The 24,400-nt window shown below is 44.2% G+C and overlaps 1 protein-coding gene across 17 annotated transcripts in view; it reads right to left on the reverse strand.

Moving 5' to 3' along the window:
- The window catches only part of ZNF532 (zinc finger protein 532), a 107,264-nt gene that overhangs the window by 12,913 nt on the left and 69,951 nt on the right, over positions 1-24,400 (reverse strand). For 16 of the 17 annotated variants that reach the window (XM_078060250.1, XM_078060243.1, XM_078060238.1 and 13 more), the window contains 2 exons: positions 18,665-18,827; positions 14,697-14,978 (listed from right to left, as the gene is read on the reverse strand). In XM_078060250.1, coding sequence (XP_077916376.1) covers positions 14,697-14,978; positions 18,665-18,827 — 445 coding nt within the window. The remainder of the gene's footprint in view (positions 1-14,696; positions 14,979-18,664; positions 18,828-24,400) is intronic. The other variant, XM_078060252.1, reaches the window with a different exon arrangement.

The raw sequence follows: 24,400 nt of genomic DNA on the forward strand, positions 1-24,400 counted from the left end.
CACGCCTTGTGGACCACAGTGGGGACTCTGGGTCCTCCATGATGCAGGACTAAAGACACCAATGGGTCATTTATGAGAGCAATAGGAAGACACCAGTGGGTTTGAGCAGAGGACTAATATGATCAATATATTTTATATGGGTCACTCTGGCTGCCAAGTGTGGAAGCAAAGAACCAGTGTGGAGGCTGTCTGTAACAATCCAGGGGACAAAAGAAGTACTGTGGGTTTGGAAAGTAAAGGGCATGACAAATGACTGGATTTGGTATATAAAGGTAGATCTGTGGATGGGCTGAATGTGGGTGACAAAGAAGAGAGAAAAGGGGGTCAAGTATCACTCCAAATTCCTTGGCTGGGCAGTTGGTAGAACAGTTAACAGTTACTAACCAGGAAAGTAGGAGAGAAGCAGGTTTAGGGAAGGAAAGGAACCAAGAATTACATTTTGGATACATTAAATTTAAGAAGCCCATTGGAGATCTAAGTAGAGATGCTAACTAAGCGGTTAGACTCAAGTCCGCAACTCCGGGGAGTGGTCTAGGCCATATGACAGAAATCCGTGAGTTGGCTGATTAGGGATGGCATTTAGAATCATGGGCCTGGATGAGAAGTTTCTGAGAATCAAGGGCACATCAACATTTACAGGCTGGAAAGAGGAGAAAGACCGAGAAGAGCTATCAGTGAGGCAGGATGAGAACCAAGAGGCCTAGCAAAGAAAGCACTTCAAGAAGGACCTAGCGGACAACTGCTTCGGATCAAAGGACAGCACTGAGAAAGCAGAGACCCCTGAGCCTGAGTCCCTCGATCTGCAGGGCTCGACGAGCAGTTTCTGTGGAGCAGTAACAGGAACACCTCAATGGGAGGGGGGGGGCGTGGGGAGCACAGGGATACAAAGCGATCTCAGGGACGTTCGCTGTAAAGGGAAGCAGAGGGAAAAGGCAGTAGGCAAGTGGGTTAGGAAGGTTGTTCAGTCAGGATAAGAGACACCACGGCGAACTTAAGGATTTTGAAAATGATCCGGGAAAAGCTGAAGATGCAGAGGAGAGTGGACGAGTATGGTTGTGAGGTCCTCCAATGGCCCAAGAAGGGGACTGGAGGGAGCACACAGGCAGAAGGGAGGGCCGCACGGGGACACAGAGTCACCCCTGTAACAGGAGAGGGCAGGGTATGCGCATACAGATGCAAAAGGGTCTTCATGCCTGTCTCTCCTTGGGTGTGAGGCTAAATTCAAATCTAATCCTCAGTCCACCATTCTTGACTACATCTCCTAGGGCTTCATACATGTTGCATTCAAAGCCACTCAAATTTACATCTTCTGAAGACAATGACGCATTCCTCCCTTGCCCTTTAAAGATAGCCTTCCCTCTCCTTGAGGCCCATTTGAACCCTTGGGCCCCTTCAGCCAGCTCGCCTCTCAGCCCCCTGGTGGCCTCCCTGACCTGTCCGGCCACAAGCTTCTTCCCTCGCTCATACCCCACACAGCTACCCAAGCACACCACTGGAAACACACATTTCATTATTCCGCTTCCTGCAGAAAACCCATCGCCTGTTCTTTGTACCTTCAAGGGCTAAGGTCTTTGGACTTGCCTACCTCGCCAATCCCAACCTCCCACCACACCCTTCCAGGACGTCACGCTCCAGAACAACTTGTTGGCAGTCACTTAGGATGTCATGCTCGTCTGTCCCACACCCATACTCTGCTCGTACACTGGGTGAATTCCACCCGTGCATCTTCCAAGTACCTACTTAGGTAGCATTTCTTCTGTGAAGCCTTCCCTGGCATCTCCCAGCCTCCACCAATTCCCCAAGAAACACTGATGCTCAAATCCCTGCTTCCTTGTGCTTCAGATGCAACTCTAATCCTTCTTTTCCACGGATCACATGCAACTTTAATTTTTAATTTCACTCTGCCCTTTTAAGCCTGTGCTGTATTTTATTGCTCACTCTATTCACAGAGCCTCAGAAATCCTGAGCTGAAATCTGAACTGGAAGCACCTTTCCCTTAGTTTTGATTACATACCGCCTTGTGATTCCTCTAAGACCCACACTAGCTGCAGGTTTTTAAATATTTATGCTTTCTTTTTATACCCAACTGTAAGCATCTGCAGGGCAAGAATTATATCATTTGTTCTCCACCATAACATATGCTGTGCAACTTTGTAAATATTTATAGAATATTGAAAAAAAAGGTACACACAGAAGAACAAACATGATGAAAAGTTAAACATTCCCGAAGTACGAATGAATGGGCCTGTTCCAAATAGTTTCAGAATAGTGCCTCACTCCTGTAATATGCAAGTGCCCAGACAAACCAAAGACTGAAAAAGAGAAACAAACAGTATAGATTGATAACCTGAACAGGTCAAAAAAATCTGTAGTCTACTATGTCTCCTATAAAATAAATGAGCTTTTCTATAGAATAGAAATGTACTAAGATTACATATGAATTATAACCCAAGAAACTTGCTTTTAAAAAAAGGAATTCACTGAAGAAATATGTAACATCCTTAGCATATGTATTAAATGAATAAAGGTTTAATTTTCACTGAGAGGTTCTGAAACTTTTGACCAGGATATATATAAAAAAGTAACGCTTCATAGGCATTTCATTGTCTTCACCTATTCATTTTAGATCCAGATATCGTCAGTATGTGCCCACAAAACTGGGAACTCCCTTTCCGTTTGCACAAATACCACCTACAGTTATAGAGGGTAAGTCGTAAGAAGCAAACCCGCTTACCCAAGCCACCCACGTTCTCCTAGAAAAATGGCCTTTACACAGGTAGGCAGCCTTCCCCTAAGTGTGGAATACTGTGGGTCGTAAATTCTACAGTCCTTACTGAGAATTTAATATCTAGGACACAAGCGAGATCTTCTGGTCTCACTACATCCAAGAATATACAAATAAATGGGTAGTCAGCTGAGCACAGCATAGGAAACTCAGACTACATATGTCTGAAATCATCTAGAAAAACAATCTCTGAGTACTGAACCATCCAAGTTTCTACAAATTGGAACGGAGTGGTTTTGGGGAAATATTTAAACACAGAGTATAAATTTAGACCAGAGGTTGGCAGACGTTTTCTGTAAAGGGCCAGACAGTAAATATTTTAAGCTTTGCAGGGCCATAAGTCTGTTGCAACTACTCAACTGTGCCTTGCAGTTCAAAAGCAGCCACAATGATACATAAATGAGTGGGTGTGGCTGTATTTCAATAAATTATTTACAAAATGGGTGGCCAGCCTGTGAACCATAGTTTGAGAACCCTGATTTAGACCACTGTCTCACACTCTTCTAGAAAACATAGCTAAGTCTCAGTAAGTCAGAACCAAATCTATTTAACAGAGTAGGTAATCAATCCAGGAAAAAACAAGCTGTAACTATAAAGGGTTTGTTTTTCATAGGACACGCTCAGAATACGTCCTGAGTACCACCAGGATCACAGTACTGTGTCTAGATCACTGAGATCACAGCTTTGAAATGGTGTTCCTAAGGACAAATATGTGCTAGTTGCTATGCTTGCTTAAAACAACAACAAACAAGGGACACCTGGGTGGCTCAGTCGGTTAAGCGTCAGACTCTTGATGTCGGCTCAGGTCACGATCTCACGCTGGGCATGGAGCCTGCTTAAGATTCTCTCTCTCTCTGCCCCTCCCCCAGCTTGCACAGGCTTGTGCACACTCTCTCTCTCTCAATAAATAAACAAATCTTTAAAACAACACACAAAACCAGTCTTCTATCTTTCTGGTTATAAGACTATCTGGTGTGCTGATGACATCGTACAACCGAAAAAGTAAGACACAGAGCTGTGATCGAGGCAGAATAACGCAAGGCCAAACCCACAGCAGACTGGAAAGAAACGTGTCCCACCACAGTCTCTGTGCCGAGAGCCACGTCAGACCCGGGGGCCGGGCAAACGGAAGGTGCTGAGCGAAAGGCTGACACTCTAACAAAGCTGCTAGGACCATGGCAACGAAACTCCGAAATGCCTGGTGGGGTGTCGTGGGGTCACCACGGGCACGTGTCAGCCTGGGACCTCTGTGTCTACCTCCACTGACTGGTGGGGACATGCAGTGGAGCTTTGGGGGTCCTGTGTACAGACCCTAAACAGACCCCATGCCCCTTCCCTGTCAGGAGACTTGCTCGCCTCCATCCTCCTACACCCATTTCTTTAAAGGTCCTCCCACGGGCAATGCTATTATTTCCTATCATTCTCACCCACAATGAGAAAACCAGTAGTGATGGGTGCTGTGGGCTGTCGCGTCCACATTTCACCGACTTGGAGACATTCTGGAATCAAAGACCACATGAGTATGAAAACATCTTTGCTACCAATTTCTTCCGGGTCTGGTCTAGCTTCGCTCCCCTTCTTCTACTTAAAAGGGTTTGTCCCATCATTCTCAGCCTCTTTGGTTCCTCAAATACATGCCGCCTATAGATGGGTGACACGTTATTTCCCTATTGTTTCTGTTCTCAGAGAATCCAGTCCTTAAGAGGGGACCACAAGAAAGAATATATAGAATGTTTTTTCCTTCTAATAACTTTTTTTTTTTAAGATTTTTATTTATTTATTTGACAGAGAGAGACACAGCGAGAGAGGGAACACAAGCAGGGGGAGTGGGAGAGGGAGAAGCAGGCTTCCTGCTGAGCAGGGAGCCCGATGCGGGGCTCGATCCCAGGACCCTGGGATCATGACCTGAGCCGAAGGCAGACGCTTAACGACTGAGCCACCCAGGCGCCCCTAATAACATTTTTAATACCATCTTTTTTGCCCTTTTTATTTAAAAAGCAATCTAAATAGGAAAAAAGTCACCGTGAAAGGTATTTCCCCTGCAATCACTATAAAAGTACAAATATTACTACAGAATAAAAACATTAAAATATAGTGTCTGAAGACTTAAGTCAGCTCCTTCTGAGATTATTTCCACAAACCAAAAGATAAAAGAAACTAGACATTCCTCTTCAAGATAATCACTGGTTTTTATCAGATGATCTGTACAGACATCTGTAAATAAGCTCAAAAAGTAAACAAGCAAGCACAAAGCTCAAAAAAGCTACCATTAAAACCGACCGACGATGGGTGATTTTCTGCCTGGTTCCAGTCCTACGTCATACGTTAATCTTTCCAGCTGTCTAGCTTAACCGAATTGATGAGGTCCTGAGGCTGGGCACGATCAACTGCTCAGGTGGAAGGTCCGAGACCACGTGACCCCACAGTGTGCCGGCATGAGGACAAACGTCACGCAGCCGCTGAAAGGCTCTTCTGTGGGTGCCACTTGTGCCGCTTCCAGCTTTGCAATTCCTAGGCTCTGAGGGGCTCTGAAGAAAAAAGGCCTCTGTGTGCAGAGTCCCTCTTTCTTCCCTGACAGCCCTTCCAAATTCGTATGGGCAGCGTACACGGGGAAGTCATGGGGCTTGCTGAATTAATGAATTACAGAATCAGGCAGAATCTTCCTCCTTGCTCCAGTCTCGCCTGGGGCACCGGCTCTTCTTCTGCCAAACAGGAGTCTGTTCTCACCCCTAACCTGGAGACCCACACCCTGACCTCGGGGTGGAGGGAAGGACTCCTGGGTTCCAGCCCTTGGCACAAGTTAAAGTCTGAAAACGGCCCCGCAATCCTTCTGGGTCTGAAGTCTTCCTGTCTGTAAACTGAACTGAGTGGGGATTCGTGAGCTCTCAGTTCCTTTCTAGCGCCATTTTACGATTCCTTACTGTCAATAATAGCTAGAATGGCTTTTCTTTCCTTCGCCGCCCCCACTTGACGGTATGTAAAATTGTTTTCTGGTTGCTCTGGGCTTGGAGGGAGTATCAACTTAGAATCCTACGCTAAATTCTTAAAATCGAAAAATCTGGTCTACCACTTGGATTTAGGGATGTATTTTCCAAAAGAAATTAACAAATGCATGTTGCAATCCTGGATTGGGTCATAAAAGTCTACCCACATAATACAGCAGGTCCAAACACTGTACCGATGTTCTAAAGCCTAATGACCACGTTCAGCACTGACTGGACGAAGAAACCTAATCCCCGAGCAAATCTGGGAACTTCAAGTCATGGAAGAAACTACTCTCCTCCCCCAGCCCCATGGGCACAGGAAGGGACGGGGCTTTGACAGATAACAAGAGGAGGGGTTGTGGGGGACATCAGTCTGGGGCAGTGGAAGCAGACAGATGGAAACTGCTCGTCTGTGCCAGTGAGGGAATTAAGTCCCTGGCTGCAGGCGACGTTTTTCGTAAGAAATGTTCTTAAGCCGGCAAGGTCCGGTAACAGTGACCCAGAGCAGATGGGCTGGAGTCTCGTCTCTCTCCCGTCCGGCAGCAGCACCCGCCCAGTGTCAAGGGAGCTTTTGCCTCCTGAGCCTCGAGAGATAAACAGGAAAAGCCCGAGGAGAAACTGTCCTCCTCAGACTCCAAAATGAGAGCAGGCCCCGTGGGCAATGCACCACAAATGCCCGAATGTCCGTAAACATCTTAGGTCACCGTGGTGGCGGGCAGCTCCCAGCTCAAACCAGTGACTGCGTGCGCGCCCTGCTGGGGGCTGACTTCTCAGAAGAGCGCCGTATGAGCTCTACTTCAAGTGCAGAGATACAACTCGGTGTCTGTAGCACCCGTGCTCTAAGTGATCTTCCAACACCTGTTTACTGAGCCCACACTGGTCCATTCCCTTTTGGGCCAGTAATTCTGGCCAAAGGCTTGCATCTGCCGGGCGGCACGGTAAAATTAAAGGTGCAATCTATGGCCGCAGGATGGAGGGAGGGTGATTGGCCCTCACTGAGGGTCCCAACAGCCTAAATAACCAGCCCCACACACCACGCGAGGCCCGCTGTGTACTTTCATTCATTCCGCAATATTGACCAGGCTCCTCCTTGTACTCACTGGGATTTCCCTGCCCTCAAGGAGATCACGGTGGGTTGAAGGCAGAAAAAAATAAAGACAGGATTCCCACGTTAGGTGTCATGACCACAGCAGTCACAGGTGCGTGGAGGAATACGGAGGGGGCGCAGCAGGCTCGGGGCACTTTGGGGCACTGCTGGCCACGACCAGCTGAATCCGGACGGGAGCTAACCAGGCAATGACGCGAGGAAGAACCAGTGTATGTGAGGGCCCACGGGCAGCTCTCTGTGGCTGGAGCCACAAGGAAAGGCACGGCGGAGTGGGTACGGAGAAGGCCCACGTGAGGAGAAGGGCTTCGGGCTCCACCTTAAACACACAGGGAGGGTCCACCCAGGACAGACGGACTTGTACTCCGAAGAGATCACGCCGGCAGCTGAGTGGGGGTCTACCCTCCATTATCTGCTGGTGGGTCTAATCTCTGGGGCTCTGATCACAGGGCAGCTGGTCCTGGCAGGCACCCTCCACCAGGAACGCCCAGCAGCTCCGGCTCCAGCCCCACCAGTGCCTAAATCCTAACAGGCTTTCAGAGGCAAGCCCACTGGTCTGGTTACTGGGACTCAAGACATTTACACATCTGCCTACCACTCTGTATTATTTTCATTGTACATCCCTTGATTTGGGATTTTACACTTAATATCCAATGGGATGTGCAGTATCATGCCCAGGCCCACAGTGTAATCAGAAAACATGTACACCGTGGCAATAAGGGAAGTTAACAGAGAAGACGAGGTCTTTTTCTTAGACTACATAACTAGGCAGATACAAATAAGTACTTGCAGACTTCAACCTTGTTTGAAGAAACCTCCAGTGAGTTTATAGAAAAATGCCTCCTAAAATGGCTGTAACAGACATCTGACCAGATATAAACATTTCACCCTAAAAGCAAATCTTCCTAAGAATCTGCAAAAAAAAAAAAAAAAAAAACTCTTCTGGCCGTAAACAAAATTTGGAATAATATATTCTTATCTGAGTCACGTTTTCTAAATAACTTATTAATCTTTCTCAAAAACATTTTATTTTTCTTCGTTTTTCTGTCCCTCGTGGAACAGTCAGTAAATTTCAGACATGGAAATTAGTTGCCCACTTGTCATCTCATCTCTGAATTCAGAGTGCCAAATCGAGTTCCTTCTCTGCATCTTTGACTCCACCTCCGTTCAGTGAAACAAGGCCGGTATCCATCTTCGGCGGGTGCAGGGCCCCTGAGCACACCAGTCCGTTCACCAGCCACTGAACAGGTGTGATCCACGTTCCCTGTCCCTCCCTTCCCTTCGGGGCACACAGGAACACACACTTCTGAGGCCGCTACAATTGGGTCTGGTCACACGACTCATTCTGGCCAATGACGCACTGCGTGTCACATCCGGAATAAGGGCGTGTAAAGGCCAGACTGGATTCTCCAGTCTTTCCTGTTCAACCCCTTGTGTGGAGGTTGGGGGTGGGGTGGGGGGGCCTGAAAGAAACCGCCTTGATCACTGAGTCTATCAGTGGAAGGACAGCTGCCCCACTGGAGTGCTCAAAGTCACAGCAAACTCGGCATGTGCAAGAAATAAACTTTTATTGTATAAATCAATGGGCTTTAGGGAATTTTACTGCCACACAGGATAAATCAGGGGGGCTCTCAAAGGGCAGACTTGTAAGAAATGCAGATTATCAGGTTCCAGCCCAAACCTACTGAATCACAAACTACTGGGGTGCAGCCCAGGAACCAGCCTTTTACCAAACCCTCCAGGTGATTCTGATGCACAGTCAAGTTTTGGGAACCACTAACTAGAATATGGTGCCAAATCAAAGGGCATTAGCTTCCTTGATACGAATGCTGTATCTCTGCAGCTGCCAAGAGGGATGGGTTGTATTAGGATCGTCAAAAGCCAGGGGCACCCAGGTGGCACCGTCAGTTAAGCATCTGACTCTTGGTTTCGTCTCGGCTCAGGCTGTAATCTCAGGGTCGTGATATCAAGCCCCGCACTGGTCTCCACGCTGAGCCATGGAGCCTGCTTACGATTCTCTCTCTCCCTCTCCCTCTGCCCCTTCCCCCAAGTGCTCTCTCTCAAATAAATAATCTTAAAAAAAAAAAAAAACAGTCAAAAGCTAGAATGATTGCTCATATTGCTCTTTCTACTTAAAAAGTTCCATAATGATCACTCATCGTGTAGGGCAGCAGATGACAAAATGGCTACAGATAATTATCACAGATCACCTTGTAATTTTCAAGATCTGACCAGTACAGACAGCTTTCACTTTTTTATTTACTATCAGGTTACATAAATGCAGAATGTGTGATCTGAGCTCAGATGTCATCTCATTGAGGGGACCCTAATTTGACGTTCCCAGAAGACCCCTAAAGCAACCAAGAAAGAATGTCAGAAGGTACATGAGCCCCTAAAATTGTACATAAAATTCTGTGTATTTGTACATTTATCTGGGAATGGGCTCATAGCTGGGATGAGATCGTCGGAATAATGATACTGACAAGCTCATCTTCCTGTTTTTGTATTTAAGAGTAAGGACACAGGGAAGATGAGAGGATTTCTGTGGTCAAAAAACTATCTAACATCCAAACCTAGATGCAACTAACACAATACCCCTTTCCAAATGGGCAACATCACAAACCACGGAAGCTACAATAATAAATAGATTTAGAACTTGTCCTTAAAGAGTGTTATGATTTAAAAAGACAGCTAAAACCTAACCATAACAAAACAATAATATCAACTTTAGAAAGTGATCGATTTTACACTGGTTTCTCTGTATGGAAGTTCAGTTAACAATCGTTTCTAAATGTGACAGCTTTGGGGCGCCTGGGTGGCTAAGTTAGTTAAGCCTCTGTCTCCTGGTTTCGGCTCAGATCATGATCTCATGGTTGTGGAAATCAGGCTCCACACTCGTCAAAGAGTCTCCTTGTCCCTCTCCCTCTGCTCCTCACCCAGCTTACATGCTCTCTCTCAAATAAGTAAATAAAATCTTAATAAATAAATAAATGTGGCTGCTTTATTTATTTCTTTATTTAAAAAAACTACTCTTGTTTAAATGGCTAAAATAATGATTTGGCAAATTGTTTTTAAATTATTACATCTCTATAAATTTTTATGGATTATCTGCCCCCAATTTTTTTTAACTTAATATTGGATTACAACAAATTACTAAAAAAAAAAAAAAAAAATTAAAAACCACTGAAAGTGGATACTGGATTTGTATTAGTAAAAATATAGCATTAGAGAAATAAAGACACTAGCTACTAAATAAATAACTAGCATAGCTGGAACTACGTTTTTGAATCTTAAAGACAAAGCTACTGAAGATCTTTGTTCTGATGTGGAACTCCATACAAAATATTTTTAGTAAAAATTTTTTGGATGGGAATTGAGGAGAGAGGAAAAAAAATCAGAAACAATTATTGAAACAAAAAGAGGCCATCTTAAAAGAGACAACAGTGAATTATCCTGACATAAGTTTTTAATTTATGCCAGGTGGGCTTATTCCTAACTCAAAATCTTTTCTCCAAAATAATTATATTAGTAGCAATAACACCAAAGCAAACTGCTGTATTGTGGCTGGCAGAATGTGTTCACGTTATTCTCGAAATTATATATACACATAACATTTATTTTTTAAGGCATGATTACAGTATTAAAAACAAATATCCCTTCACGGTGCAGTGAGTCAGAACGTTTACGTAATGATATTTCACTGGGTAGTCCGGTGAAATCAGATCTTTCCAATAACTTCTCGCCTGGTGGAAGTAAAAAATTATGCTCTCCTGGGACATTTAGCCAGATACAATTTTCAAATCCCTCATAATTTCATATTTATGTCTCACCTTAAATCCAAAAAGACTGGAAGCTGCTTATCACCTCACAGGTAGTTCCCTCTAGGTACCTACAGCACGGGACACCTTGCGGTCACTAAATACGTATTACTCCCATTTTAAAGAAGAGAAAGTTAAGTCTAAGAGGGGGGTAAGATGTCTTCCAAGTCAGCACTCATTCTTTGATCCATTAATTCGAGAAATATTTATTGGCTTACTATGAGCTAGGGACAGAAGGCCCACAGATATTTTGGATGGGAACTTGAAGAGAGGAAGAAAGCATACAGCATCTATTGGGAGAAAGAGGTGAGAAGCAGCCTTCACAGAGGATAAGAGTTCCGGTAAGGAAAGCACAGGGTGCCGTGGATACACGTAGGAAGAAGGGACCAAGGAAGGCTCTCCAGAGGAGGTGATGTCTAAGCTGAGACCCAAAGGACTAAGAGTAGTTAAGACACCAGAGTGGCACGTTCCTTCAAGGTAACGAACACCACCCGAAAAGCCCCAGAGACGAATGGGCGAGCGGTGTTTCAAGCAGGTGGGGCAGGGGCGCCTGGGTGGCTCAGTCAGTTAAGTATCTGCCTTGGGCTCTGGTCATGATCCCGGGACGCTGGGATTGAGCCCCGCATCAGCGGGGAGCCTGCTTCTCCCTCTCCCCCTACCCCTCCCCCGGCTCATGCGCTCGCGTGTGTGCTCACTCTCTCAAATAAATAAATAAATGAAACCTTTTTAAAAAATAAATTAAATAAAGCAGGTGGAGCATTCGCGTTTGTCTAGCGTGCCCCATGCGAGATATAGCTGGTGGAAGGGGGATCAGGGGAGACCCAGTGAGCCCCGGACAGCTGAGGCCAGTGGGCACGCAACACTGCGCATCTGGAGCTGCACTTAAGTCTCTCTGGCTGCAGAGGGAACCTTCATCAGGCAAAACACAGTTGCCTGAACAAAGACGGACAACGGGTGGACTAGAAGGCATGAAATGCATGGAGGAGGGAGCGGCCTGGGGAGAAGGAAGGAAGTGTCAAGTCAGGTCGCACACCAAGCTTTTGGCGGCAGAAGCTGGGGGCTGGGGGCAAGCCCGGGTTCCCTGTCGGACAGGCTAAGAGCGCCTGTGAATTATCCAAGAAGCTGAAATACTTGATAAGTGGTTGGATTTGGGGACTGGAACGCAGGCAAGAAATCACAGCTGGAGACAGAGATTTGGAAGTTATCTGCACACATATACAGGAAATGAAGTCACAAGAGTAACTGAAATTTCCCAGAGAGAGAGAATGGACTGTTTCCAGGACAGAAACCTGATGGGTGCTCCAGCAATCGTGAGAAAACCCAGGAGGGAGAGCAGTATTCAACACTTAGGGTAGAAAATGCTTTTAGGAAGACCTGCCAATCATGTGAAATACTGTGCGGGTGGGGGGGGGGGCGGCTGGTGGCGGGTAAAAATCGAGGTAAAGACCGAAAAAATGTCCAGTTGCCTTGACGATAAGGAGGTGGGTGTGGTGAGCTGACAGCCAAAGGTGGGCAAGGAGGAAACAGGAGTGGGAAAGTGCAGCCGGCAAAGTACCTGCTTGGCCATCGGAAAGGAGGAAAGAGAAAGGGGCAGACAGCAGGAGATATGAAGTGTTGGGGTTAAATGGAACAGAGGTGACGGGAGTATTCGGATAGGAGGGAAAAAGAAAAGAATGGGAACAGACAAGGAGTCTGTAGGTGGGCTGTCTGGGAGTGCAGCGTTCCAGTCTGGTTCAGAATGGCAGAACTTGATCACTGGTTTCTGACACACGGTCAGCCCTCTGTTCATTTCACTGGTTTATATGAAGACATTTCTTTCCTTCCCTTCCCCACCTCCCTTTAGTTCTCCCCGGAGGTCGAGTGAGCAGCATGGAAACTGAAATCTAATCTGATCTGCCTCCTTCCAAAAGACAGCGTCTCAACTTCTTCAATGCTAATCCTAAAATCCTACTAAGCCCAACATTTCCTCTGGATGAACGGCTGCTTCTAATGGAAATGCATGCGCTGCGCACGGCCCACTCAGGATGGGGCTTGACGCTTCTGTCCCAGAGCAAGTAGTTCGAGCTAAGTGTTAGACTTCATCCCACCCAATCTGTCTCAGAGCTGTCCCTTCATCTTATATTCTAGATCCAGTAATTGTTGGATGTGCAAGATAAAGGTAGTTAAAAAAAAAAAAAAAGAAGAAAGAATTTTGAAATGTTCCAAGATGGATACAAAAATCTCAGATGTATAGGAAATGAAAGCACTGGACTACTAGATTGAGGTCTGCTCCTGTTTTAGCATTTGTAAAATCCAATTTAGGTGCCAAGAAAAAAAAAGCCTTTTCCTAGAATCACCACATCAGGCTTGGAAAGATAACTACAGGTAGTGTATTCATGCAGTAGATTAACCAAGTACTGCCCCTTAAAAACTACCCCATATTTGCAATGAACATTCTGGGATGCCGTGGCCCACCTGGAGAGCCTAAAGGTGAGATGATTACCGTAAGCCATGTGCCAGCAGAGCTATATATATTCTGTTAAGTAAGTCATTTTTACGTGAGGAGACACTGAATTAAGTGTAGTCAGACCAAATAAAAACATGTCAGCCACATGGGCTGCTCAAATAAAACAGTATCAATGAGATTATGAAGTAATGCTTAAAGCACTTAATTTAACAAACTTTTTTTTAAAGATTTTATTTATTCATCTGAGAGTGAGCGAGCGAGCGCTGCGTGCCCATGAGCATGAGCAGGAGAGGGGCAGGGGCAGAGGGGGAAGCAGACTCCCTGCTGAGTAAGGAGCCTGACCCAGGGCTGACCCCAGGACCCTGAGATCATGACCTGAGCCAAAGGCAGACGCTTAACCAAATGAGCCACCCAGAGGCCCCTAATTTAATAAACTTTTCAAGCATCTAGTATATACTAATTACAAGCCAATTCCTAGGTACTTTTTACACAGGTTCTCCAAGGAAAACGATTTGGTTTTCCTGCCTTAAGTTAAAGCAGTTAAGATGGTTTCTTTAAAAGTATGCTGGGGGCACTTGGGTGGCTCAGTCGTTAAGCGTCTGCCTTCGGCTCAGGTCATGATCCCAAGATCCCGGGATGGAGCCCAGCATCAGGCTCCCTGCCCGGCGGGAAGTCTGCTTCTCCCTCTCCCACTCCCCCTGCTCATGTTCCCTCTCTCGCTGTCTCTCTCTTTCAAATAAATAAATAAAAATCTTTTTAAAAAATAAATAAATAAATAAAAGCATGCTGTATCTAAACCCAATGATGGATCATAGTATCACTAAGAGAAAGAAGCTGGTATTAGGTGCCTCAGGATTCGATACAAAAATAATACAACACCTATTTGTATCTAAAAATTCAACCTGATCTAATCAAACTTCTAGGAATTATGGGATAAAGAGAAGCAAATTAAACAATGTCAAAAGGAAACAATTACCCAGAAATGTGCACAAATATCTACAGGACGTGTAACCCAATTTTTCCAACAAATCAACAGCAAGCAGAAAAATAAAAAAGAGGGAGGGCTACTACAGAATAAGAGATTTAGGTTCTCCAAAAATCAAATGCAGTGCAGATTCTTTCTGGATCCTAACTGAAACAAACCAACTTTAAGATTGCCGGAACAATATTACAAAATTGTCTTGCTGGTTTCGTGAGGTCTAATAAAGGGTATTAAAAAAAAAAAAATCCCTATTAGTTGGAGATGTGTACTTATTTAAAAAAGAGAAAGAGTATATATAAATATTGCAACTCAGATTTTTCAGTGACTTTGAGTTACAGAGCTTCTCCTGGATAGCTTAAGGAAGGATGAGGTATCCCTTCCCCATTACCAAACTCAGGAAAGAATCACATTAAGTTATACAAATACTCCTAACAGTTTTCCAAACATCAATTTCTTTTTCTCCTCCTTTCTTCCTTATTTGTTAATTAGTGGCAGAGCCGAGCCAAGGACCCGAGTGTTAGAGGTCTGCCAATCCTGTGCTCTTCCTCGCACCCAAGGGTGGCCTCTTGCTCTTACCTTCCCGTGCTCCTTCCTCACGTGGGAAATGTAAACATCTCTCTGTGTGAACAAGCGGTCACACTCCCAACACGTCCAGCCAGGACTGGCTACTTTCTTGGGTTCCATGGATTTTTTCACAGGTGATGGAGACTTCTTTTCCAATTTCTCTTTCCCGTTCATGGATCTCGTATCCTCTTTGTTTTGATTTGCTGAATTCTGAGTTGCAGGCTTAATGCTCAAAGGCAAGTTTATACCCAAGTTTGGAGGCCCTTCAATACTTTTCAATGTTCCATGCATAGACTATGTTACAAAAAGAGAAGAAAGATCTATCACAAATGGTTACCATGGAGAGAAGCACATGTAGACTATTCTTAACACATTACAGATATTCGAAAAGGATTTTATATTCATTCAGAAACATTTCTTAATAGAGCAAGAAGAAAACCTAAGCAAAATATATACTTAAAAAGAGACAGAGGGGAATTAACTTTTATGGTTGCTCTAAATTATGCATTTCTAGTTCCAAATAACTTCTGAAAGCTTATTTGCTTGTGCCATTTTTAAATTCTTAAAAAAAAAAAAAGCCTTCTGCATGGAGTCTAAATTATTCCTGGCTGTCTATCCTCCCCCAGTGAACCAGTGAGTCCTCTCTGCAACAGACTCTTTCTGGGGAAGAAGACGCTTACTTTCACACCTACCCAGAAGCATGGGACTAGGCTGATGCACGGGTAGGTGTTCAAGACCCCCAGCCAACCATCTTTCACAAGCACCTGAGACAAGAGCAAAGCCTTCTCCCTCCCTTTCATACCTTCCACATTCTTGGGACAATTTTAAGAGTTTGGGTTTTCGTTGGGGTTTTTTGGGGGTAACGTCAATATCCCTACATCCTATCCCGATCTAGCTCTTCTTACCGATACCACCCAGACTTAGACAGTAGATACTCAAAAAGCCTCTTACAATTGCTCAGCTGTTTATCATCATTAACGTAACAGCCACAACAGCTATCCCACTTAAACTCGAAGGATTCCAAATTCTACTGGGGTAAAATTGGTGCCATGTGACTCTAAAGATCAGTGTGCTTTGTTTTGTTTGTGTTCTAGAAGCAGAGTCAAAAAAAAAAAAAAAGGGGGGGAGCACGTAAGTCTGTGCCTCAGTGTAGAATTTATCTCTGAACAAGGCCTTCCCGTGTTGCCAGCCTTCAGGCTTGGGTCCCGAACCTACAAAACCTACAGAAAGGCACACGACACACACTTCCTCCAGGGCTCTAGGCCTCCTACATCCCACAGGTCCGCACTGAGTAGATCCCGGCTCCATGATCCTTCCTGAATGTCTGAGTCCGAAGCGGCTCCCTCAGGGTACTCTCCATCATACCTTCCCAGGCCAGGTCACCTCTCGTCAGTGCCGAGAACTCGCCGACCCTCCTCACTGTCTTACCCGGGAAGGGAAAAGGGGGTTCAATAATGTTCTCATGAGCAGGGGTGACAAGTCTATCCAGAGGATCCTCAAAATGGTCTCTAAAAAAGGGCCTGGGTGGAAAACGTCTCATGTTCTTGGGCACGAGAAAATCGGCGGCGAGGCGAGACGTGATCTCGGGACAGCCAAAAAGCCAAGCACTGCCACCCCACAGGGCAGAGACTTTGGGGTTTCCGATGGCCTTTTTCAAAACAGAAGCCAAGTTTTTACCTTTTTAACCATTTAAAACCCAAAGAAAACAAAACCCAAAATCTTCTAGTAAACTTTTCCTAAGTTTCTAGGCAAATACGTTTTTACGAACTAAGAAGTTGAGGAGAGGATCATGTGTTGAAGTGTTCTGTGAGTCGGCCTCACCGTGCCCTAAGAATTACAGGAAAGCGGCAAAAAGTTCTGCCGTGACAAGAGAACAAGGCCATGTGTGCCAAAATGGGAATTTCTACTTTACATCATGCCATTTTCACATCATGAAGTAAAAGTAATATCGTTCATTAAAAGCAAAGGTTTTTTTTAAATAAAAGAAATACCACCTAATTCTTTTAGAATTGATTTTTCCTTAGGTCCTGTAACAACAAATAACTTGAACAATTGTAACTTGAAAGTTTGCTTTAAATGTAAATGCCAACATGCATACAGGAATCCCACACAGTGAATAAATCTATACTCTGCAAGAAGAAATGATACAAACTGGATTAAATTAGGCAAATAAAGATCTACCTTTAAATGAATACGTATGGGGGGCAGGGAACACTGTTCCTGTCCTGCTTTTCTCTTAATTTCTTCCTCAAGAAAAACTGAACAGCACAGGTATTAAGTGATATAAACTCACAAGAACTAGTACAGACCTTAAAAATAAAAACAAAAATAGGGTGCCCCTAAAACTTTATGCCTACCCATCCCCAAACACATAAAGGCAGGATATTTTAAATGTATAGGACATACTTGAAATGAGAATATAAGTGAGTATTCTCAATGTTTTTCGTATCATGTAGTCTCGTAAAGGTTCAGATGAATAAAAACAATTCTTTCGTCCTTGTGGCCACAGGATTTTGCCACTCCTCTTCAGTCTCTATTCTTGGAACCTTGTATTCCTCCAAATTCACTATTAACACAAGGAAGACCCTAACCACAAGGTCGATGACCCCACTTCCAGATGTAAACATGAGTTCTAGAAAGCAAATACCTTAAAAGCCTCTTAAGAAGTAACTTTTCTTTCTTTTTTCTCCCCCCTACCCCCGTAAAAACTATGTTAAAATATTTGGGTCTAATTCCAATGTCACTACATTTTTATGAGCAGTTTTTAGGGTTGTTGTTTTTTTCCTGATCATTCATTAAATAAGTATTTGTTGTCAAGATAGTTTCGTAATTTTAGTGAAAACCTTTAAAATATCTTAAGAGGATTTTACTGTACTTTAAGTGATAATGATGACATGTATCTCCCATGCACTGACTCACCATAGCAATGCCAGAGAGCCACTACCTTAGCCCGGCCGCCAGTGAGCAGACCCTCCAATGAGCAGATGTTAGGTTCTTTGCAATAGGCAGTTATGCTACGTGAGCTCACATATGCTCAACACAGGAAATTTCAAAGATTAACAGTCCATTCATTTAACTAAGATGAGACTAGACTAATTCAGAGACCTGATCTGTTCACCTTTCTTGTATCCCATATTTAAAAAGAGAAGAACTAAGAGGAAGAGAGATGGAGTTCATGATATCGGGCCGCCGTTGCCTTCTCTCTTTAAAAAGTCAAGTCACTTTAAGCTCTGAGAGCTGATGGATATTATCTCCTAATCACACAGGAATAAAATTGCTTAACCTTTCACAGTGGGCAGTTAAGAGGCTAGGACTAAGCACTGTCCTTCATGAGCTTAAAAGGCTGTAAAGAGATTGAGGTGCCCCTTTCGGGGCTTGGAGGGTGGGGGTTATCCCAACTGGACATAGATTCATTTCATTAACTGAATACTTGCCAGGGGCCAGACACTGCTGTATCCTACACATTTTACTGTCAATTTACATGCAACCTTGATAGAAAAAAAGACTAAAAAAAAAGATCCAGGGGCATCGATTATAATGTAAATTTAACCGCTTACATAATCTCAAGGGAAAACCTTTATTTTTCTAAATACACCAATATTTACAACGAATTAACACAATTCGTCAGAGTCCCTGTCTATTTCTAAATCCTATACGACACGGACTTCTCAAAAAAAGTAAACTTCACAGTCATCATTTTCACATGTAGGAAAAAAAAAAGAACCCTAATACATTTTCTTTGAGAATCATTTGTTACTCTGCACTGATCTCTCACGGCATGCAGACTGGGACTCGGGAATAAAAAGCATCAGTCAAGTATATGATGGCAGCATTCTGTAAATTGCTCTGTACCAACAACCAGCATCCATCCCTTCCCTCTACAGCATGCACGCTTTCTCTTCATCTGCAGGGCTGCCTTGACTTATGATCAATGAATGGGTCTGCAATTTACGTAAAGGACACAAGAGATGCGCACACACCTTGATATGGTCCATCATGAGTTGCTTCTGTGCATATAAAAGAGAACAGTCTGGACACTTGAAAACAGACACCTTCTGGTTTTCGATGTGTTGGTCAAAGTGCCGATACAGCAGGGTTTGCAGGGTAAAAACAGTGTCGCACATGGAACACTTATATATTATTCTAAAACAGAAGAAGTGCGTGGAAATGTCAGTCAGCCCTCGTCTCTGAAGCCAAAGGAACTGCTACTTTACATCTCATCTCAAGAATTCAGGTGGCAGGAGCAGCGAGAACACATAAACACGGTAAAAAGAACAAAACAGTTTAGCTTTGAAACAAACTTTTGGAGGCAACTGGCGTCACTCAAGTGCAGATGGGTCTTAACATTCTGAGTAAAGACGCATTCAACCACATTTGCATAGAAGTCTAAATTAATGACCATTTTACTACTTACAGATCTATAGCGGACACTTGTTTGTACAAGATCTTCACTCGTTAGTTACTTTAACACAGAGCAAAAGCACTCTTGATTTTTCTTTTTTTTTTTTTTTACGTATTCTTTAAGAGAAGACAAGGAACGCAGCTGGGTGGTGGTCCCCTAACTTGAAAAAGCATTTGTTAACGAACTAAGTAGGGCTGTTCAGCTCCGATGCCTACGTAAGATCTTACTTGTCCCAAGTTTTCTTTTCGAGTTAGGGGCAGTTTTACACTTGAATTGCAGTATTCCTCTACACGTTCTCAACACAGAAAGCCCTACACCAGTAAACAATTATACACCACCACCCCTACCCGCCAAAAAAAAGACAGAAAGAAAGAAAAAAGAAAATCCGTACCAACTGTTGTTTCAGTTTGCACATCTATTGTGCTTAAAATGGTTTAAAATACTGTCCGTTACATTTCCATACCTGATGTTACCGCCAAGCAGCCTCCCTAAACTACTCCAATAGACCTGAGCCTTCTGCACATAATCCCATCCATCCATCAACACCTTCCACTGAAGCTCAGGCAGGAGGGAAAGTACCAGACTCCCCAGCCACCAACCTCCACCCCCAGGGGCTTCGCTGCTCGCTCAATATGCCTACAGTAGGTCCCCTTCCTCCCGTAACTGCCCCAGGTCTTCCTGGTCCTCAGGGGAGACCCTAGGGACACCTGTGCCCTTTGAAGAACTGTGAGAACAGGCACAAAGAATCCTAGGGAGCAGTTGAGGAAAATGGCAGAGAAACACTGATTGAAGGTACAAGTCAGAGATGAAAAAAGCAGAGTTGAGATTCCATTTGCTATTTGCACAGCAAAGCCAAAGAAAGGAAAGCCTCTAGAAACCACGGGTCTTTCCTCTCAGGGTCTTCAGAAAGCACATCTCGCTTCATAGTTCTCGGTCAATAAATGACAGAATTTAACTTTTTTTTTCCTTTTCCCACATAGAATTTATAAATTTAACTGGATTCAGCGGCACATGTTTTTACAAGGTCTTGACATATTAGTAACTTAGTGCACACGTGATTGGGGAGGGGAGGGGATTTTCAAGGACTTCAGGACGTCACCACATGGGGTGCCATCATTAACTGTACCAAGTGTGACGAGGATGTTCATTTCCTCACTATTTAAAATAGCTTAGAATTGAAAATAGCCCAAACACGCAGTAACGTCAAGTAGTGAAGTAAGAGCAACGATGTCATTTTTCACAAATTATGCTACAGCCACATTACCAGTGAATGGAAAGATTTTCATGGGAATTCAAACAACAGGGAACAAGACAGTATGTGTGATACGTTCACATTTTTTTAAGGGTGCGGAAAAGACATGGAAGGTTACACGTAAACTGTCCTCGTCTCTACCAGATGATACTCCAGGTATTCTTATTGTTTTGCTTGTCTGTACTTCTTGATTTTTCTGGAATTACCACAGAGCAACAAGAAAAAAATAATAGCCCCAGGAAAAGAATGAAGATTTACTAGCTAAGAATTTTCTCAGGATTCTGTTCTTACATTTTTTCGAAAGCACTATTTCACGAAAAAAGGCATGGCCCACTTTATTCATGCTACATTCCTTTGGGGAGGGGTTTTGTTTGCTTTGACTTTTTTTTTTTTCTTTTGCTTTCCACTGAATAGCAAAGATTTACTTAAGCATTTTTCTGAGCAACAGTTTGCTCGTATAATATTGGAACACCGCCCCACAAACTGCTAATGCATATAAAGCGGGAAGTGGTGACTATATGGCTGAGAGGTCTGGGGGACACCAGCTTGACTAGATGGTGGGGGTCAGCAGCGCTGCTAGAAGCACACATGGGCGCTGCCTGTCTCTGATGGCACACAACAAGGAGCCTCCTGCCAAGAGTACATGTCCTGCGTCCAGCTACGAGAAAGCAGCGACAGACGGGGGTCATCCTGAGAATGAGGGGCTGGAAGCCTCTTCCGATGGCCAAAGACATAAGAGGCGGGGGAAGACCGAGCAACTGTTCCAGACGGAAGAACCCTGACAAGACAGGACGATTAAATGCAAAACATGTTCCTGGATAGGATTTTGAACACGAAAGAAAAAAGAAAAAAAAAAAGACATTTTCTCAACTATTAGAGAAATTTTAATGGGATCTACACATTGAGCAGTAATGTAATCAGCACGAATTTCTGACTGGGAGGACTCAACGGGGGTGACATACGTGGGTGACCTTTTTGGGAGGAGAGGCAGAACACACTCCAATATTTATGTCATGCTGCCCCATTATTCTTCAACGAGAGAGAGAGAGGGAGAGACACACACATGGAGAAAGAAATGGTGGGAGTAAATGTCAGGAATGCGGGCAACTGGGGAATCTGGGTGAAGGGATGTCATCTGTAGAGTTTTCCAACTTTTCTGTAGGACAGAAACTATTGAGAAACGTTAAAATGGTGCTCATGTTAAAAAAACAAAGCCCAAATAAATGAACCTCACACACACGAGTTAGGACATGAGGATGGAGCAAACTGTCCAACTACAATGGAAGAAAACCACAGGAGGTAGCCAGGCGTGGGGGGGGGGGGAAGCCAGGCAGGACAGTGGCGGGGAAGCCAGGCAGGACAGTGGCAGGGAAGCCAGGCAGGACGGTGAGGCCTGTTCGTATGCAGGCAAACGCTTGGGCACAGCATGGTGAGGGAACAGAAAGAAACCCAGTGTGGCTGGATCCGCAGGCTGTGGGAATGGCGGGGGAGGTCCTGTAGAGTTGCAAAGGGCTCTGAAAGCCAAACCTGTGTGTTTGACTGAATCCTACCCTAGTTGCAAGACTGAGGGAATGGTGGGATAACCAGACTAAGGGGCGGCGGCAGTCCCCTGGAGAGAAAGGGGGAGGTGAGGGGAAGTAGGGGAAAAAAAAGAAAATGAAAGCTAAAACCAGGGCGTCTGGGTGGCTCAGTTGGTTGAGTGACTCTTGATCTCAGCTCAGGTCTTGATCTCAAGAGTTCAAGCCCCATGTTGGGCTCCATGCTGGGCCTAACTTAATAAAAACCTTAATATAAAAGCCTACTTAATAAAAGAAAGGAAGGAAGGGAAGGAAGGAAGGACGGGGAAAAAAGAAAGCTAAAACCAAATACCCACACTCAGGTCCAACTTACAGCAACCCAAACTCTCTAGAACAGTGTGTAACCCTCTAAACAAATGTAAAAACAAATGGAACCAAAGATTCTAAGCTCAAAAATCACTGCCACAAACCTCCTCCTTCATTACCACTGACCGAATCCCAACTAAGTGCAAAGCACTGTCCTGAGCAACAAACAATCCCCACGCCTCCAACAGGTGAGCCATGTCACGGACAGGCTCAGGGAGGAGAGAATTTGCTGGATGTTGCACAGATCCCAGGGCCATGGTTCAAATTCAGCCTCATCTGACTCCAAAGCCTTCCACCGTGCCGCTGTTACAATTTAGTACATGCTTGACTTCTTAGGGACTGATTCAGAAACGCTCTGTCTCTTATGTAATTCTAGACTTTGGAGGTCTCGCTTCTCCACTTACATACATTTAGAGTGGCAAATAAAAGGAAGGCACAAAATAGCAAAAAACCTACTGTTTAATCATTAGATGTCAAGGAAAAGACGAAAACAGACACAAAACTCTATCACCATGAAATCTAGGAATGGACGTTCAAAATGGATCTGGAATCTCCCAGAAAAGATTAAAGGGTCTTCACAATTTTCTCTGAAGACAGCAGGGTAACAACCTGACCACACATTGAAAAGCAAGAAACACAGCACTGGAACAGTGCCTGGCACATAAGAAACACTACATAAACGTTAAATAAAAATCTTAAAAAAATACAGAAGTGAAATCTTGCACTGTGCGCTTTTCAATTTGAGGTGCTGGGACGACAGGATGTTATGGGGCTATATTTTTAGACCCCATGTAGTCTCTAAAGAAAATGGGGGGGGGGTATTTTTATATTCATCTTTAAAAAGATTAATGCACACCATTTGCATCATGTTCAGTCATTTGCATAACCACCTGTGAACCAAATCCTGCTAGAAGATTTCAATCCCTGAGTCTCCAGTGTAGTCGGGGCTATTGATTTTGGGGGGCTTACACAAACAGAGCAGAGATGGATTTAATGTCAAAAGGAAGCTTCTGAATCAAGTGTAGGCCAGGTAGCATTCCAGCAGGCACAGCAAGGCTTTACAGGAGCCTGAATGGGGAAAGGTGGCAGGGACGAAGGATCTCAAGGCCCGCTGTAATACAGTCGTGACACATGGAGCCCGACGTGCAGCCCCTGGGGTCCCAGCCAGGCTGCAGGTGAGGACTCGCCTCGGCCAAGCACCACCACCCACTGAATGAATGCAGCTGAGTTAAAGTTCACTGGTTTGGCAGTTTTGTTGTATTTCACCTATAGTTTTTTTTCTTTTAGTTTTACAATTTAAAACATACTAGTCGATGCCTATCTTTAGAGTTGGTACTTATTAAAGAACAACTGTAGCAAAAATAATTTTAGGAAAATGCTGGAATAATTTTTTCCTATGCATTACTCAACCTGGAAAATTACTGTTTTAGCTTATCTTAATCAGGTGCTGCCCTGTATTCCTAGGTAACAACTGCTATTCCAGATGTCAGTAATGTTTTATTTATTTATCTGAATAAAGAACCAAATTAAAAACTGTATTAACTGGGGGCAAGACACTGCCTTAGTGCCTAGAAGCTTTACAACCATGAACAGTGAAGACCTCAGAGTTCACTGAAGTGCGTCTTCAGGGTCAAGATACCAGGTTATATCTGCAGTTTGTTTCATTTCGAGGATCCACAGAGATCAGAGTGAAGGTCTTCCTAGAACAGAATTCCAAACTTTATCCTCATTTTTTAGTAAACACTCCTATAGTGTTCCGTCATTAGTATTTTCCCAAACTAAAGGTTACCATAAAAGCCAGACACACATTGGCATATCTGCACATCTTCCCTCTAATACTTCCTTGATGATGGAGTTATGGGCAAAGCACACCAATAGCTTTGAGCAGCAAATCTAACCTCACGCAACAATCAAATTCCACGTTGCCATAAATAACACGGAAATGAAATGAGCTTCACCACGAGCATCTAATCCAGTGCTGTGCTCGCAACAAAGAGGAAATGTGGAAAGGACCAAGCCACCGAGCCCCACTGTGCTCCAGACAGAGGGACTACTGTGTGCCACACATTTTAAATGTCACCTTTCAGCCTCACACAAACTCTGGGCCATAAGCACTACCCTCACTTTATGGGAGAGAAAAATGGATGTTGAAACAGAGCATGTGATGGCCCCAGACCTC

The sequence above is a fragment of the Halichoerus grypus genome, chromosome 13 (assembly GCF_964656455.1).
Source record: "Halichoerus grypus chromosome 13, mHalGry1.hap1.1, whole genome shotgun sequence".
Taxonomy (NCBI): Eukaryota; Metazoa; Chordata; class Mammalia; order Carnivora; family Phocidae; genus Halichoerus; species Halichoerus grypus.